The sequence below is a fragment of the Vidua macroura genome, chromosome 7, assembly GCF_024509145.1.
Source record: "Vidua macroura isolate BioBank_ID:100142 chromosome 7, ASM2450914v1, whole genome shotgun sequence".
NCBI lineage: Eukaryota > Metazoa > Chordata > Aves > Passeriformes > Viduidae > Vidua > Vidua macroura.
The window spans coordinates 39843796-39861779 of record NC_071577.1 but is presented as its reverse complement, the minus strand read 5'-3'; the positions used below and the strand labels follow the sequence as shown (position 1 = coordinate 39861779).

At 52.8% G+C, this 17984-nt stretch overlaps 2 protein-coding genes across 4 annotated transcripts in view; both read right to left on the bottom strand.

Moving 5' to 3' along the window:
- KCNJ3 (potassium inwardly rectifying channel subfamily J member 3) overlaps positions 1-4326 on the bottom strand; it is a 36148-nt gene extending 31822 nt beyond the window's left edge. The window contains exon 1 of the mRNA XM_053982949.1: positions 3449-4326. Within this exon, the coding sequence (XP_053838924.1) occupies positions 3449-4126 (678 nt within the window). The 5' untranslated portion in view covers positions 4127-4326. The remainder of the gene's footprint in view (positions 1-3448) is intronic.
- A 4363-nt stretch (positions 4327-8689) lies between these two features.
- The window catches only part of GALNT13 (polypeptide N-acetylgalactosaminyltransferase 13), a 53765-nt gene continuing 44470 nt past the window's right edge, over positions 8690-17984 (bottom strand). For 2 of the 3 annotated variants that reach the window (XM_053982369.1, XM_053982370.1), the window contains exon 13: positions 8690-10499. In XM_053982369.1, the coding sequence (XP_053838344.1) occupies positions 10359-10499 (141 nt within the window). In that variant the 3' untranslated portion in view covers positions 8690-10358. Of the gene's footprint in view, positions 10500-16755; positions 17345-17984 lie in introns of those variants that run through there. The other variant, XM_053982371.1, reaches the window with a different exon arrangement.

Here is a 17984-nt window from a genome sequence, read left to right as displayed (position 1 = left end):
TGGTCTTGCTCCTGACCTGAGCTCGGCAGGAAAAATAAAGGAATATTTCCCCCATGGATTGGGATTTTTTGTTTTCCTTTCCCCTTACTTTTCTTTTTATTTCCTTTTTTAAAATTCCTTTTATTTTCCCTTTTCCCCATTTTCTTTTAATTTTCCTCTTATTCTCCCCCCTGTGGCTCCCTTTTATTTTCCCTTTCTCCTCTACTTCCCTTTTTCTTTTATTCCTTTGTCTTTTTTTACTCTTTCCCCCTTTCATTTGCCCTTTCCTTTTCTTTGATTTTTCCTTTTATTTTCCTTTTTCCTCTTTTTTCATTTTGTTTTTTTCCTCTTAATTTCCCCTTAATTTTCCTTTCCCTTGCTTTTTTTTATTTTATTTTACTTTTCCCTTTTATTTTCCCTTTTCCCCCTTTTATTTTTCTTCCCCCATTTTCCCTTTTTTCCCCCTAATTTCCTCTTTTCCACTTCTGTTTTTCCCTTCCCTTTTTTCCCCCACGAGGCTTGGCCTGGCACTGCTTCTCTTCCAAGCACAAACCTTTCCTTTCCTGTATTTCAGATCCAGGGAATTCTTTTGAAGCCACCCAAAGTTTGAAGCTTCAACTTTTAAAATTCCCCCTCTGGCACTTCCAGAGCCAAAAGAAAAAAAAAAGCAATTTTGAAATGCTGGACTGGAAATTACTTATTTTTGATCTTTTATAGCTTGAAATATATGAAATTATTCAAATATATTTATATAGTATGCAAAAATATATTTAGACATTATTAAATATTTTAGAACAAACTGTATAAATTATATATTGTTCAATATAAATATTTATATTTGCATATTACATAAATCCATAGTGTTATGCTGCAATGCTATTTTATACATTTATCCTTATAAATAATATTTATAATATTTATAAATGATATTCCATAATTTCCAAGCTATTAAAGGGTTATTTGGGGAGTTTTTTAGGAATTCTTTCCCTCTTTTAGGCACAGACTCCCTCAAGGTTTAGGGGACCCCACCACTGGGCCAGTCCTGATCCTGAAATCCCGTGGGAAACAGGGATTTGGGAGAACAGGACAAGTTCAGGAGCCTCCATGGGCTGAGCTCCGTGCCTGGGGCTGCGCGGGGACAGCGAGGAAATCCAGGGAAATTCCCAAGGGGATTGTGCCGGGAATGGGGTCCCTGCCCTGCACCCACATCCCGAGGGAAGGGCACCCCCAGGCCCTGCAGGCATCCCAAATTCCAGCAGGACACCCCCAATCCCTGCAGGATATCCCAAATCCCTGCAGGACCCCCCCCAGTCCCTGCAGGATATCCTAAATCCCTGCAGGACCAATCCCAGCAGGAAATCCCAAATCCCAGCAGGACATCCCAAATCCCTGCAGGACACCCCCAGGCCCTGCAGGACATCCCAAATCCCAACGGGATATCCCAAATCCCTGCAGGACACCCCCAATCCCTGCAGGACACCCATCCCATGGAAAGAGCACCCACATTTCCTGCTGGACATCCCAAATCCCTGCAGGACACCCACCCCAGGGACAGGACACCCCCAATCCCTGCAGGACACCCCCAATCCCTGGAGGACACTCATCCCAGGGACAGGACACCCCAATCCCTGGAGGACACCCCAATCCCTGCAGGACACCCCAATCCCTGCAGGAAATCCCAAATCCCTGCAGGACATCCCTAATCCCAGCAGGACACCCCTCCCATGGAAACAGCACCCACATTCCCTGCAGGACACCCACCCCAGGGACAGGACACCCCCAATCCCTGCAGGACACCCCCATTCCCTGCAGGACATCCCAAATCCCTGCAGGACACCCACCCCAAGGACAGGACACCCCCAATCCCTGCAGGACACCCCCAATCCCTGCAGGACACCCCCCAATCCCTGCAGGACATCCCAAATCCCTGCAGGACACCCACCCCAAGGACAGGACACCCCATTCCCTGCAGGACACCCACCCCATTCCCTGCCCAGCAGCCACCTGCGGGGGGTCCCCGCGGGATGCAGCAAACGCCCCCGAGCCGGCTCCGTCCCCGTTCCCGATTCCCCATTCCCGATGATTCCCTCTCCCCTCTGGATCCGCGGCCGCCGGGCGAGCCTCAGACCCGCGCCGGCCCTTCCCAGCCCTCCAGGGCAGGGATGTTCCGGGTCTGACCCCGGCACTCCGCTCTCCTGGGAGTTCACCTCAATAAAGTTCAGCCTGGCTGGGCTCAGGGCTGCCCAAAAAGCTCTGGATTATGCCCGGAGCTTTTCTCCTTCCCGGCTCACGTAAGGCTCGGAGCTACGAAGGATTTCCTTGTCAGGGAGATGGAGCGTTTTATAGAATCTATAAATATCCATCCCAATCCTGCGCCGAACGCAGGAATTATCTCCAAGGAGGTTGGGAATGCGGTGCTGGTGGCTGAGCCTGCAGCCCGAGGCTCCCGGAGATGTTCCCTGCGCCAGGGAAACAGGACAGGGATGCTGGGACAGCAGCGGGACCCAAAACACGACCCGGGATCATCCAGTCCGACCCCTGGCCACGGGCAGGGCAGGGCCACCCTCCATGGGCCGGGCTGCTCCGAGCCCCAGGGACGTGGGGACAGCCACGGGCAGGAGCGAGGGGTGTCCAAGGGACATGGAGGGGGGGGAATGTCCCCAGGGGAGCAGCAGGGGGGCCACGGCTCTGTCACAGAACCATGGAATTGTTGAGGTTGGAAAAGCCCCCCAAGACCACGGAGTCCAACCATCCCCAGCACTGCCGGGGCCCTCGCAGAATTATTGAGGTTGGAAAAGCCCTCTAAAGCCATGGAGTCCAACCATCCCAGCCATTCCCAGCACCACTGGGGCCCCCATGGAATTACTGAGGTTGGAAAATCCCTCCGAGGACATCGAGTCCAACCATCCCAGCCATTCCCAGCACTGCCAGGGCCCTCACAGAATTACTGAGGTTGGAAAAGCCCTCCAAGGACATCGAGTCCAACCATCCCAGCCATTCCCAGCACTGCCGGGGCCCCCATGGAATTACTGAGGTTGGAAAAGCCCTCTAAAGCCATGGAGTCCAACCATCCCAGCCATTCCCAGCACTGCCGGGGCCCCCATGGAATTACTGAGGTTGGAAAATCCCTCCAAGGACATCGAGTCCAACCATCCCAACAATTCCCAGCACCACTGGGGCCCCCATGGAATTACTGAGGTTGGAAAAGCCATGGAGTCCAACCATCCCAACTGTTCCCAGAACTGCCGGGGCCCCCACGGAATTACCGAGGTTGGAAAAGCCCTCCAAGACCACGGAGTCCAGCCATTCCCAGCACTGCCCCATGGAGTCCAACCATCCCAACCACTCCCAGCACTGCCAAGACCCCCACGTCCCCAAGCGCCACCTCCACACGGGACGGGGACTCCACCAGTGGCCCGGGCAGCTCCCCAGGGAGGAACTTCCCCGCGATGCCGCCCGGAGCACCCACCTTGAGCAGCTTGCAGCGGATCTGCGCCGAGACCATGTGGCTGTTGCGGAGGTTGCCCACGCGGAACATGAGCGTGAGCTTGCCGTCGCGCATGGAGATGGCGGCGTGCTCGCTGAACATCAGCGTCTCGGCCCTCTTCTTGGGCTGCGACATCTTGATGAACATGCAGCCGATCAGGAAGGCGTCCACGATGGAGCCCAGGATGGACTGGAAGAGGAAGAGGATGATGCCCTCGGGGCACTTGTCGGTGATGTAGCGGTAGCCGTAGCCGATGGTGGCCTCGGTCTCGATGAAGAAGAGGAAGGCGGAGGGGAAGTTGTACACGTTGGCCACGCACGGGGTGTAGCTGTCGTCGTGCGCCTTGTTGAGGTCCCCGCGCATGTAGGCGATCACCCACCACATGGAGGCCATGAAGAGCCAGGCCACGGTGTAGGTGAGGATGAAGATGAACAGGTTCCAGCGCCACTTGAGGTCCACCAGCGTGGTGAAGAGGTCGGACAGGTAGCGGCTGGTCTCGCCGCCCAGGTTGCCGTGCTGCACGTTGCAGCGCCCGTTCTTGTCCACGAAGCGCTGGCGCTTCCCGCGCGGGGCGCTGCGCGGGGGCGGGAGGCCTCCGCCGCTGGCCGAGGTGCTCACCACCTGGTACTCATCGCCCAGCTTGCGCCGCAGCGCCGACATGCTCCGCGCAGCTCCGCGCAGCCCCGCGCAGCCCCCGACACCCCCGCTCAGCCGGCAAAATCCGCGCAAGCCGCCGGCACCCGGCTCAGCCCCGCGCAGCCCCGCGCGGTCCGCTCAGCTCCGCGTAGTCACCAACACCCCGCGCAGCCCCGCGTAGTCACCAACACTCCGCGCAGCTCCGCGCAGCCTCGCACAGCCCCGCGCAGCTCCGCATCCCCCGCTCAGCCCCGCGTAGTCACCAACACTCCGCGCAGCCCCGCGCAGCTCCGCATCCCCCGGTCAGCCCCGCGTAGTCACCAACACTCCGCGCAGCCCCGCTCAGCCCCGCGTAGTCACCAACACTCCGCGCAGCCCCGCACAGCCCCGCGCAGCTCCGCGCAGCTCCGCATCCCCCGCTCAGCTCCGCGCAGTCACCAACACCCCGCGCAGCCCCGCGTAGTCAACAACACTCCGCGCAGCCCCGCGCAGCCCCGCATCCCCCGCTCAGCCCCGCGCAGCCCGCCCGGCCCCGCCGCGGCCGCGGAGCCTCCGCCCGGCGCCGCCGCCTCCCACGCGGAGCCGCCGGCAGCGGCCCCGGGCAGGGCGGCACCGCCCCGCGCAACGCCCCGCGCAGCGACACTCCCCCCCGCACCGCCCCTGGAGCCGCCCCTGGGGCCGCGCACCGCACCTGGGCCCGCCCCCGCCCCGCCGTCCCCCACCTCTGACCCTGCGCGTCTCAGCGCGCAGCGACCCCGCGCACACCCCGCCCTCCGCATCCTCGGTGCGCTCCGCATCTTCATCCTCCCCTTCATCCTCCCCCCAGCATCCTTCGCTCGTCTTCCTCCCCCCCCCCGGCATCGTCTTCCTCTCCCCTGCATCCTCCCCAGGGGCTCCATCCCTGCTCCCCCTCCACCCTTGGAGGGGCTCCAGATCCCACAGAACCTCCTCTCCTCTCCTCTCCTCTCCTCTCCTCTCCTCTCCTCTCCTCCTCTCCTCTCCTCTCCTCTCCTCTCCTCTCCTCTCCTCTCCTCTCCTCTCCTCTCCTCTCCTCTCCTCTCCTCTCCTCTCCTCTCCTCTCCTCTCCTCTCCTCTCCTCTCCTCTCCTCTCCTCTCCTCTCCTCTCCTCTCCTCTCCTCTCCTCTCCTCTCCTCTCCTCTCCTCTCCTCTCCTCTCCTCTCCTCTCCTCTCCTCTCCTCTCCTCTCCTCTCCTCTCCTCTCCTCTCCTCTCCTCTCCTCTCCTCTCCTCTCCTCTCCTCTCCTCTCCTCTCCTCTCCTCTCCTCTCCTCTCCTCTCCTCTCCTCTCCTCTCCTCTCCTCTCCTCTCCTCTCCTCTCCTCTCCTCTCCTCTCCTCTCCTCTCCTCTCCTCTCCTCTCCTCTCCTCTCCTCTCCTCTCCTCTCCTCTCCTCTCCTCTCCTCTCCTCTCCTCTCCTCTCCTCTCCCATTCTATCCCATCCCATTCCCTTTTAGCCTGTTTTTCTCTTCATTGCATTCGATTTTAGGGTTTTGAGATGCTTTGGTCCCCACGGAGCACTGCCAGGATGCAGAGGGGACACAGCCCCTTCCACCCGGCAAGAAATTCCCCAAGAGGAGCCACAAAGCTCAGCTCTGACCCGGAGCTGCTGGGAAGCAGGAAAGCAGCCCCAAACCTGTGGGTAAATCCCCAGGGAATGATGGAGCAGTTTGGGTGGGAAGGGAGCTGCTGATGCTCCCAAGGGCCAGGCTGTGTCCAAGGGTGCTCCTCACCCACTCCTGCTCCTGCTGCTCCAGGGCTGCTGCCAGCAGCTCCAGAAAAAAAAAAAAAAACTTGGATTGGCAGCTTTAACCATGGGATAAAGCCCTGCCACAGCTCATTTTTTCACCATCACCTTCCTCAGAACTGATTCCCAAGGATTTTTCTTGCCGCTGCATTTCTATTCTCTTTAGAAATAGAAAAATATTCTATTTTTTTTTCCAGAAAATTGATTTTGTTTCTCACTTTTCTGTTTTCTATTCCAAATTTCTCCTGTTCCCCACCCTTTTTTTTTTTCCTGTGATTGACACAATGCCTGTTAATTTTCCCACCCAATTAAAGGAAATTCAGTGTGGAATTCATCCCAAAATTCTGGCTAACTCTGGCCACGCTGCCAGAACCCTCCTGGCTCACAGATCCAGCAGCCTTGCCAGCTTCCCCTCTCCTATTTCTCCTTCCTCCATCGCTCCTGTTTTCCCAGAGGCCTCTCCCTGGGCCGGAATTGGGCAAAGATTCCCCGTGATCCATCCCAGTGTGACAGTGACAATCCGAGGGGAGCCATTCCCTGTAATTACTGCAATTAAAATCATCATTGCTTTTAGGGGCGTGAGCAGATTCCCAGCATCTTCTGCCAGCCGGGGTGGGATGAGGGAATAGTGGGAGTGGGAAAGGAATGGTGCACGTGGAACAGTGACACCCGAAGGGTCCTGGTGGCAGGAAGCTGCTCCAGGAAGCCCTGGCAGAGCTCTTCCCCTGGAATGATGGAATTCCCAGATGATCCCACTGTGAGGGACCCCTCCCACCATCCCAGGCTGCTCCAGCCTGGCCTGGGACACCTCCAGGGATCCAGGGCAGCCCCAGCTGCTCTGGGAATTCCAGCCCAGCCAGGAATTCCCAATTCCCAATCTCCCAGCCATCCCTGCCCTCTGGCAGTGGGAGCCATTCCCTGGCTCCTGTCCCTCCATCCCTTGTCCCCAGTCCCTCTGCAGCTCTCCTGGAGCCCCTTCAGGCCCTGCAAGGGGCTCTGAGCTCTGCCTGGAGCCTTCCCTTCTCCAGGGGAACATTCCCAGGGCTCTGAGCTCTGCCTGGAGCCTTCCCTTCTCCAGGGGAACATTCCCAGGGCTCTGAGCTCTGCCTGGAGCCTTCCCTTCTCCAGGGGAACATTCCCAGGGATTGCTCTGAGCTCTGCCTGGAGCCTTCCCTTCTCCAGGGGAACATTCCCAGGGCTCTGAGCTCTGCCTGGAGCCTTCCCTTCTCCAGGGGAACATTCCCAGCTCTCCCAGCCTGGCTAAAGCCCTCAGAGCATTTCCATGGCATCTCCACATCCTCCTTGTGCTGATTTTCCCACAAATCCAACCTTCCCGTGCCTGCTGCCATCCCAGCTGGACATTCCAGGTGAGGTTTCCCATCCCAGGTCCGAGGTTTGTGTTTAGATCCATTTAAACTCACCTGGAGCTCCTTTTCCTGCAATTCCAGCTCTTCCCTGCAATTCCCTGATTCCAGCACCGGGAGGCTTTCCCAGGCTTTAGCTGATGTGGGGATGATGACAAATAAAATGATGGAATTAATTATTTATTCCCTGAATTAGCAGACATTCACAAAACTGTCTCTTCCAATCCCACTGCCTGCATGTGGACTGGAGGGCAGATCCTGCTGTTTTCCCTTGGAAAAATCATTTAGGGATTGAAATGGGAGTTGGAGCAGGCGGTCATGGCACCAGTACCAGGATTTTCCTGACCTCAAAAATATCCTAAGGGATTCATCCAGAATCCTCAAATAAATCCTAAAAAAAGGGATAGATCAGATTTCCAGGGACATTAGATGGAGGTTGGTTCCCTCTCTGTAATTTTCTGTCAATCCTAATTATTAACATTTCTGAGAAATTCCAACAAAAAGGGGAAATACCTCCGTGCCTGCATTCATCCCTCCCAAAGGGATTATTGGGTGATTCATCCCCAGGCTCCACAATTAACAGGAGCAGTTAATTACCTCCAAAAGCTTTAATTACCAGCAGGGGAGGTTGGCCCTTACCAGGGTTTGGTGTCACCTGCAGCCCCAAACACCTGCAGGGACAACCTGGAACAGGGAATTACTGAGAAAAGGGATTTTAGTTGGGGTTTTTCCATGTTTTTTGGACAAGGAAGCAACTCTGGATGTGGGGAATCTCATTAAACGAGTTATTAATTAGTCCTTTTGTGATCTGATTGATTGAAGGGCAATGCAGCAGTGTAGGATGAATTACAGAATTATACATTCATACAGAAATTCCATTTATAAAATTCTGATTTTGTAAACAGCTCCGGCTCTGACATCAAGGAACGTTGGGATGGGACAGGGCAGCGCTGGGAATGTGGAGCTGGCTCCCTTTGGAGTGTTCCACAGGGAAGTGACACCAGCCTCTCCCGCTGTCCCCTGGACATTCCCCAACCCGAATTCCCGGCCACGGGACCCACCCAGGGCTGTGCTGTGGGAAAACCCTGGGGAAGGAGATGGAATAAATTACTGATTCCTCTTTTCCTGCATGGAAATTCCTGTCTAAATTTGATCCTGGTGTTTTCCTGCTCTTTTTACGAAGCAGAACGAAACCTCCCCCTTTTCAGGGGGATCTTTTAAAGCACATTTTGTGTTTTCGGGGTGATTGGAGGAGGAGGAGGAGCAGGAATATTTGGGCAGGAGGCTGGAGATGAGCCCCAGTCCGAGTTAATCCAGGATATTCCAGCTCCACGCACGCCCAGCAATCCTTTCCCAGCTGAACTCCCTCCTGCTTCCCATTTAATGCTCAGCACCCAGCAAACATCCTCTGTCATCTACACCATCCAGAAACCCCGGGATGAATCCAGAACCACCAGAGCAGATACAGAAAATACCGGCATTTTTAATGACCCAGTGCATTTTACAGAGGTTTTTGGGAATTGTGAGGGAAATCCTGGGAAATATTTCCCCACTTACCCGTGCTGGGATCCCGCTGCCCTGGGATTTCAGTCTCCTGAACCCTCTGGGCAGTGAGAATTCCCAAAATCCCAGCCCAGAGGGCCACAGCTGCATTTGGGGTGGCTCCCAAAGGAACGTCCCCAGCACATTCCGGGAATGTCCCTGTCCCCACATCCCAGCAGGGAGCAGCTCCCGAGGGCCAGCAGCGCTTTGGGAACAGCCACACCCACAGAAGCGTTGAGCCCCCAAATTCCTGAAAGCAGCAAGGAGCCTCTGGGATTCCTCTGGGAGCGGGAACACCTGGAGGCAGGGCTGGGACGGAGCTGTGCCTGTGGCCTGCTGGGATGCAGGGAATCACGGACGTGTTGGGATGGAGGGATGGAGACCCTCCAAGCTCCAGAGGTCTCAGTTCTGGTCCTTCCAGGTGTCTCCTGAGCCCCAGCTCCGGCCCCAGCTCCACTCCCATGGAAGGAGGGGACAGCTCCCTCCAAGGTCCCACCAGTGTCACTCCTTCCCCTCGGCATTCCCGTGTCTCCTGTGGCCTCATCTGTTGGAACTCCTGGTGAAGTGCAGTCTTGGCCTGGTCTTCCCAACACCGGATCCCGTTTCTTCCCAGCACAACCCAGGAAGCTTTGGTGCTGTCAAATCCCGCCGGGCACGAGAGACCACCCAAGTTCCTCCAGGATATTCTCCAGGATCTTCTCCAGGAGAGCCCAGCACATCCCATCAGCCTGGGCCACACCTCCCAGGATGGCTCCCAGTGCCAGCGGGTGCCACGGGGCCACCTCTCCGTGGTGACGTGTGACAGCAACGCCTCCATATCCCAACTTCCCCAAGGTCGCTGCTGCCTCTGGAATCTCTGGAGTGACAGCAACGCCTCCATATCCCAACTTCCCCAAGGTCGCTGCTGCCTCTGGAATCTCTGGAGTGACAACAGCATCTCCATATCCCACCTTCCCCAAGGTCGCTGCTGCCTCTGGAATCTCTGGAGTGACAGCAACGCCTCCATATCCCAACTTCCCCAAGGTCTCTGCTGCCTCTGGAATCTCTGGAGTGACAGCAGCATCTCCATATCCCAACTTCTCCAACGTTGGCTGCTGCCTCTGGAATCTCTGGAGTGACAGCAACGCCTCCATATCCCAACTTCCCCAAGGTCGCTGCTGCCTCTGGAATCTCTGGAGTGACAACAACACTTCCATATCCCAACTTCTCCAACGTTGGCTGCTGCCTCTGGAATCTCTGGAGTGACAGCAGCATCTCCATATCCCACCTTCCCCAAGGTCGCTGCTGCCTCTGGAATCTCTGGAGTGACAGCAGCATCTCCATATCCCAACTTCCCCAAGGTCAGCTGCTGCCTCTGGAATCTCTGGAGTGACAGCAACGCCTCCATATCCCAACTTCCCCAAGGTCAGCTGCTGCCTCTGGAGCCTGGAGCCGCTGGTGTCGGCACCAGCAGCTCGTGGATCACCTGGAGGAGTCCAAGGGCACCGCGGCGCCAGGAACCCCTCCCGGTGACTCTGCTGGGGTCGGGAGCGGGCTGGGCACTGCTGGGCGCAGCAGGAAAAGCGGGAAAAGCGGGATGAGAGGTGGGAATCAGGCCCCCAGGGTCATGTTGCGCAGCAGCCACTGCTGGGAGCGGCCGCTGCCGCACTCCCGCATGGTGGGCACCAGCCGGTCCTCCTCCGACGGCTCCGCCAGGCACTGGTTGCTGTTCAGGTGCCTCAGGGTGAGCTTCTGCAAGGGTGGGGGACAGAATTCCCGCTCAAAACCAGCGTCCCAACGGAATTCCAACCGGGGAATGCGATCTCCCGGAATTCCAGGCCTGGTGTTGGTCGGGAGCTCCAGGATGTCCCCACCACGTCCCACCGGAGCCACCCTGCTCCTCCCTCTGCTGAACCAACAAACCCCGCGGCAAAGGGAGAATAATTCCAAGGAAAACCTGTATTTCCAAGGCACAGCCGTTGGATGGAGGAGTTTGGTCTCCACGGCCGTGGACACGTGGAATGTTTGGGATCAGAGCAGGAATTGTTGCTGATGGGAATGTATTGGCTCAGGATTCCATGGAAACGCTCCTGTTCCCAGGGCATTTCTCCTTCTTGGGACACCCCTTCTGATCCCACATTTCCGTGGGATGGGAGGATCAGAAGGACACAAAATGAATTGGAAGGAATAAAACACCACCTGTTCCACAGGGAGAACAAATTCCCAGAGAAATCCCGGGAAGTTAAACAGGAAATTCTGTTCTTAAATAACACCAGAGAGGTTCAGTCCCAACTGAGCCAGGAGCGTTCCCACCACCATTCCCTGGGATTGTGCCAGGGCTTCCCCTCCCAGCCAGGAATTCCCAATTCCCAATCTCCCATCCAGCCCTGCCCTCTGGCAGTGGGAGCCATTCCCTGGCTCCTGTCCCTCCATCCCTTGTCCCCAGTCCCTCTCCAGCTCTCCTGGAGCCCCTCCAGGCCCTGCAAGGGGCTCTGAGCTCTGCCTGGAGCCTTCCCTTCTCCAGGGGAACATTCCCAGGGCTCTGAGCTCTGCCTGGAGCCTTCCCTTCTCCAGGGGAACATTCCCAGGGCTCTGAGCTCTGCCTGGAGCCTTCCCTTCTCCAGGGGAACATTCCCAGGGCTCTGAGCTCTGCCTGGAGCCTTCCCTTCTCCAGGGGAACATTCCCAGCTCTCCCAAGAACCTGGGAATGGGGAATTCCAGGGTGGAAATCCTGTCTGCAGTTGATCCACTGGAGCAGAGCCTGGTTCTATGGCAGGGGAACAAAGAGGGAAAACCAGGATGGGCAGGAAGATCCTGGAGCCCTCAGGAGAGGGGAGAAAGGAGGAATTCATCCCAAAATTCATCCCAAAGAGCCCAGGCTGATGTCAAACCTTGGGATCTCCTCAGGGATAGAAGGGCTGGAGCTGCTCAAGGGCTTGAGCTCACCCAGGAGGATAAATATTGATATAATAGTAAAAAAAAAAGTATATAAAATAAATAAGTTATAGAAAAAATAATATAAATTAATATAAAATATAAGATTATAGATAATATAAAAATAATATATTAAATAATATACTATAGATTACTGTAAGATATATTGTGTACAATATAAACAAATATAAAAAATAATACAGAATAAAAAATTAAGGGACTAAAAATAGATTAAATAATATAATCTGGAATAATAGAAAATATGAGATATAAAAATAATATAGCAGAGAATAATATAAAATTTAAATTAAAAAAAAGTAATAATACTCTTAACTAAAGGAAAATCAGGAATAATTTTCACAAGAGTCTGATGCTCTCAGGGCTCATAAACACCATTTATGTTCATTATTTATAATATTTCTATGTAATATTTTATTTACTGAAAAATGTAGCAGTATGTTTCTATATTACATAATAAACATATGGGTGTTTATGAGTGTAAATTTGTATCTATTATAGTTCTATATATTTTAACTTTATATAGGAATAAAAATATAAAATATATGCACATATATAAATTTAAATATATATATATAAATTAAAAAAAATATATATATAAAAAATACTTTTTTCTGGTGTTCCAACTAAACTGGTGGGAAATTCCAACAAGGAATTTGGTTTTCTTACCAACCATCTCCTTGTGCTACTCCAAGGTATAGGAAGAATTCCATGAAAATTAGAGGGAAAAAAAAATCTATTTAAAAAAATCAAATTCCAGGAAAAATGTGTGGAAAAATCTGTGGAAAAGCTGAACGTTTTTGGGAAAATATTTTGCAACTGGAATTAGTTTTATGTGTTGGAATAGGAACTAAATCTTCAGCTCCTGCAGACTGGAACAATCACGGTGACAGCAAGAGATCAAGGGAGTTTAATTCAGCCAAAATTAATCAAAACTAACAATAATTAAGACTAATAATTACTAGTAACTAATAATGACTAAAAACTAAGAACTAACATTAAACATCTCTTCTATCCTACAGGTATAAAGGCATCTTCTGTCTTGTTTTATAGAAAAAATTGAAATGAAAAATTATTTTAAATTATATGAAAATTGTATGAAAAAATTTAGATTTTATGAAAATTCTATTAAAATTCTAGAGAAAATTGTATGATCATTCCATGAAAATTCCACGAAAAATTCTATGAGATAATTGTTTGAAAATTATATGAAAAATTCTAAGAAAACTCTATGAAAATTCTAAAAAAGATCCAGGAGAATTCGATGAAAATTTTATGAATTTTTATGAACGATTTGATGCAAATTGTATGAAAAATAACAGGAAGCAATGAGAACCGCGTGAAAAACCTTTCAAAAATCCTCGTGAAATCCCCTGAAAAATCCACGAATTCCACGAAAAGCGAATGTTCCCAAAACCGCCGGAAAAAAAATTTTTTTCAAAGAACGCAAAAACTCCAAAAATAAAACGAGACAGAAACTCCGCCGAGCTCCTCCAGCAGAGCCCGGAGCAGGAGGATTTCCTGGGAATTCCTTACCACGTCCTAGATTTCTTCCCAGTCCTGACGCCCCTACAGGAAGTAATCGGTGGGGTTGGAGTAAACCTTCCTAAAGACTTCCAAGCGGGAGTAATTCCTGAGGATCCAGCTCTGCAGGGCGCTCCCGTCGCAGGCCTCCACCGTGGGGCCCTGGGAGCCGTCCTCGAGCCTGCCCAGCGTCAGGCACGACTGCGTGATGATGTGCAGGAAGGTGCGCCTCTGGAAAAGCGGGAATGCTCAGCGGGAACGGCCGAGGGCGGCGGGAGGAGCGGGGGGTGAGCTGGGAAATGCTCGCGGAGAATGCGCCGCGGACGAACGGGCACGTCCAGAGGGAAATCCATGGGCCGGGATGGAACGGCACGGGCAAAATGGCCTCCCTGCTCCTGAGAGCATTCCCGTGATCCAGAGAGGATTGGGGCTCCCAATCCTGTTCTCCCTACCCTTGGATTGCTGCAATTCCCTGCTGGGAACATCCAGGTGGAGACAGGATTTTCCTAGAAATATCCCAAAACTTCTACCTTGATCTTTACAGCATTCCCATTATTGAAAGTGGATTGTGGTTCCCAATCCCGTTCTTGCTACCCTCGGATTGCGGCAATTCCCTGCTGGGAACGTCCAGGTGGAGATGGGATTTTCCTAGAAATATCCCAAGACTTCTACCTTGATCTTTACAGCATTCCCATGATCCAAAGCAGATTGTGGTTCCCAATCCCATTCTCCCTACCCTTGGATTGCTGCAATTCCCTGCTGGGAACATCCAGGTGGAGATGGGGTTTTCCTAGAAATATCCCAAAACTTCTACCTTGAGCTTTACAGCATTCCCATGATCCAAAGCAGATTGTGGTTCCCAATCCCATTCTCCCTACCCTTGGATTGCTGCAATTCCCTGCTGGGAACATCCAAGCAGAGATGGGATTTTCCTAGAAATATCCCAAAACTTCTACCTTGATCTTTACAGCATTCCCGTGATCCAGAGTGGATTGGGGCTCCCAGTCCTGTTCTCCCTACCCTTGGATTGCTGCAATTCCCTGCTGGGAACATCCAGGTGGAGATGGGGTTTTCCTAGCAGAAATATCCCAAAACTTCCACCTTGCTCTCAAGAGCACTCCTGTGATCCAGAGTGGATTGGGGCTCCCATTCCCGTTCTCACTACCCTCAGATTGCTGCAATTCCCTGCTGGGAACACCCAGGTGGAGATGGGGTTTTCCTAGAAATATCCCAAAACTTCCACCTTGCTCTCGAGAGCATTCCCATGATCCAGCACAGAGTGGGGCTCCCAGTCCTGCTCCTCCAACCCCTCGGATTGCTGCAATTCCCCATTGGAAAGATCCAGGCAGAGATGGGTTTTGTTCTGCACAAATATCCCAAAATTTCCTCCCTGCTCTTGAGAGCATTCCCAAGATCCATCATGGAGCGTGGCTCCCAATCCTGCCTCTCCAACCCTTTGGATGGCTGTGATTCCCCATTGGAAAGACCTGGGCACAGCTGGGGTTTTTCCTGCACAAACCACCCTGAACCCCATTTGGGAATTACCCAGTTAAAAACCAGAATTCATTAAACATTTATGAGGTGGTTTTTTTTTTCCACAATTCCAGCTTTTCCTTTCCGGTGCCAATTCCAGGTGGGGTGAGACGAAGGGGAGCTTCCACTTCCCTAAATTCTTCCCACTGTCACCCCATCACTGAGGTAGCCAGGGCTGGAGCAGCTGGAATGCTTTTCCCACATCCCTCACCCGCTCCTTTTCCATTGTTTTGGCTTGGGAATGGAAAAAGTGACGTGAGGATAAAGGAGCCACTAAAAATACCAGAGCCAAGTGTCCCTAAAATGTCACTCGGAGTCACGGGCAGGGACAGCAGCGCTGGATCAGCACTCCCTGTTCCCTCCTGTCCATGAATCCTTCCAGGGAAAGCAGAGATCCATCAGTAAAGGACTTGGAATTCTCTCTCTGGCAGTCACAGGATATGAAATATCCAAAGGTGGCGGATTCCTCACACGGGGATAAACATGAACGTGGGAATCTGAGCAGGCTTTTCCTGGTACACGGATTCATGGCATGGTTTGGGATGGGAAGACCTTAAATCCCAACCCAATCCCCCCCTGCCACGGGCAGGGACCCCTCCCAGGCTGCTCCAAGCCCTGTCCAGCCTGGCCTGGGACATTTCCAGGGATCCAGGGGCAGCCCCAGCTGCTCTGGGAATTCCAGCCCAGCCAGGAATTCCCAATTCCCAATCTCCCAGCCATCCCTGCCCTCTGGCAGTGGGAGCCATTCCCTGGCTCCTGTCCCTCCATCCCTTGTCCCCAGTCCCTCTCCAGCTCTCCTGGAGCCCCTTCAGGCCCTGCAAGGGGCTCTGAGCTCTGCCTGGAGCCTTCCCTTCTCCAGGGGAACATTCCCAGGGCTCTGAGCTCTGCCTGGAGCCTTCCCTTCTCCAGGGGAACATTCCCAGGGCTCTGAGCTCTGCCTGGAGCCTTCCCTTCTCCAGGGGAACATTCCCAGCTCTCCCAGGCTGGCTCAGGGAGCGGGAAGCTCTGGAATGTTGGAGCAGCAGCTATGGAGAAGCTGAGCCAGGGCACTGCTACAGGAGCTATTCCAGGGATTGGGATTTGGCACAGGGATTGCACCAGACTTACCTCAAAGCTATACTCCCATTTCCCAAAATACTGAGGGAAGGGAAAGACAGAAGGAAAGCGGAGTCAGTGATCCAAGGAACATTTTTTGTGCAGCCCCTCAGCTCTCCCTGGATGGAAATTCCAAAGCTTTGCAGGGACACCGCCACTGGGGACAAACAGTGGCAATTATCCAGGAAAAAAACATGGAATTCTGAGCAGGAAGGGATCCACAGGGATCATTGATCCAAGCCCCAGCCCTGCCAGGATATCCCAACAATCCCATCCTGTTCCTGGGATGTCCAAACACTCCTGGAGCTCTCACAGCCATGGAATAAACCCTGAGGGATCTGTCAGGAATAAGTCCTGAGGAATTTGTCAGGAATAAACGCTGACATCACCATCCCTCCACAAGGAATTCAACTCCTTCCTATCAGCTGTGACACATTTCCAACTTCATTTTTTCCCTGGATCCCTCCGTGCGTGTCACGTCCCAGGATCTCATCCCTCTCCACATCCAGAGGTTTCCCTGGATGTCACAACAGGAATCACCAGGCATGGAAGCCTGGAATTTATTCAATATTTAAATACCACAAATTTAATTAGAAAATTATAAAAATAATAGCAGGAAATCATAGAAAATTCCATGAAAATCCCTCAGAGAAATCCCTTTTTAGGATTATTTAATGTCCAGCTGTGGCCTTGTTGTCCATTGCCAAGCCAGAATTCCTAAAAATTCCTAAAACCCACCCCAAACCCCTCCATGCAATGCCTGAATAAGCAAGGAAAGGAAAAATCAGTGTAATTCCACTGGAAAATCAAATTATGGAATATAAGGAATTCAGGAAATATCCTGTAATTGTTTCTCTGGGGAAAAAACCCCAAAATTTGAATATCACAACTGGCTGTTTTCTTGGGGAAAAAAGTCCTGGATATTAGGAATGCTTGGAGGTTAATAACACACTAACAAATATATAATAATGGCAATCATGAAATGAAAGGGAAAACAGGCAGCTGAAATCCGAATATTCCAAGGAAAACTGGCAATAAAAAGCTTCACTCGATAAATCCAGGGACAGGGAATGCAACTGGATGTTTTCCAGGAGAACAAGCAGCCAGCCCTTGGAGTTGCCATAAAAAGATGGAATATTCCTGTTTTAGGAGCTCCATCTCATGGCCGAGCTGAGTTTTACACAATTCCTGGGAAATTCTTCTCAATTTAAGGGAAAAACCAGCAGATTCCCTGTGTGTATTTTATTGGAAGAATTCCAGCCTTCCAGGCAGGAAAGGTGGAGGTGCCCAAGGAATTCCTGGATGTGGCTGGGCTGGGGACAAGGTGGGGATGGGGCACAGCTTGGACCTGATGACCTGGGAGGGCTTTTCCAGCCTCAGGGTGGGCAGCAGCAGGAATTTCCCCATGGAAAGGGGGTCAGGGATTGGAAGTGCCCAGGGAGGTTTGGAGGTTTGGAATTCCTGGAGGTGGCACTCGGTGTGAACGGAAATCCCTGTGGGAATTGTAAAGTGAGACGGAAACACGGAATTGGGCAAATCCCAGGAGGGTTTCACCAGGAGCTGGCTTGGAACTGGAACCTCTGTGTGTGTTCCATCAGCAGGAATTTCCCCATGGAAAGGGGGCTCAGGGATTGGAAGTGCCCAGGGAGGTTTGGAGTGCCCATCCCTGGAGGTGTCCCAGGAATTCTGGAGGTGGCACTCAGGGCTCTGGGTGGGGACAGGGTGGGCGTGGGGCACTGCTGGGATTTTGGGACCTGGGGGGGCTTTTCCAACCTCATTTCTGGGATCCTGAGCACCAGGGTCCCCAGGGCTTTTCCCAGAAGGGAATATTCATGCAATCCCACCCCAGCAGCAGAGGTGTCCCTGCCCCAGCCCCTTCTGGCAGGGAACATTTTGTGCTCCCCCACAGCTCCAAACTCCTCACGCCAACAACAGCAAAGGAGACCTGAAAGTCCTTTCAGTCCCATTTTTGCATTTTGGGGGGAAAATTCTTCCTGGCAAGGGTGCTCAGGCCTCGGCAGGGGCTGCCCAGGGAGCTTTGGAGGTATCCCAGGAATTCTGGAGGTGGCACTCAGGGCTCTGGGTGGGGACAAGGTGGGCATGGGACACAGCTGATGGGACTCCATGACCTTG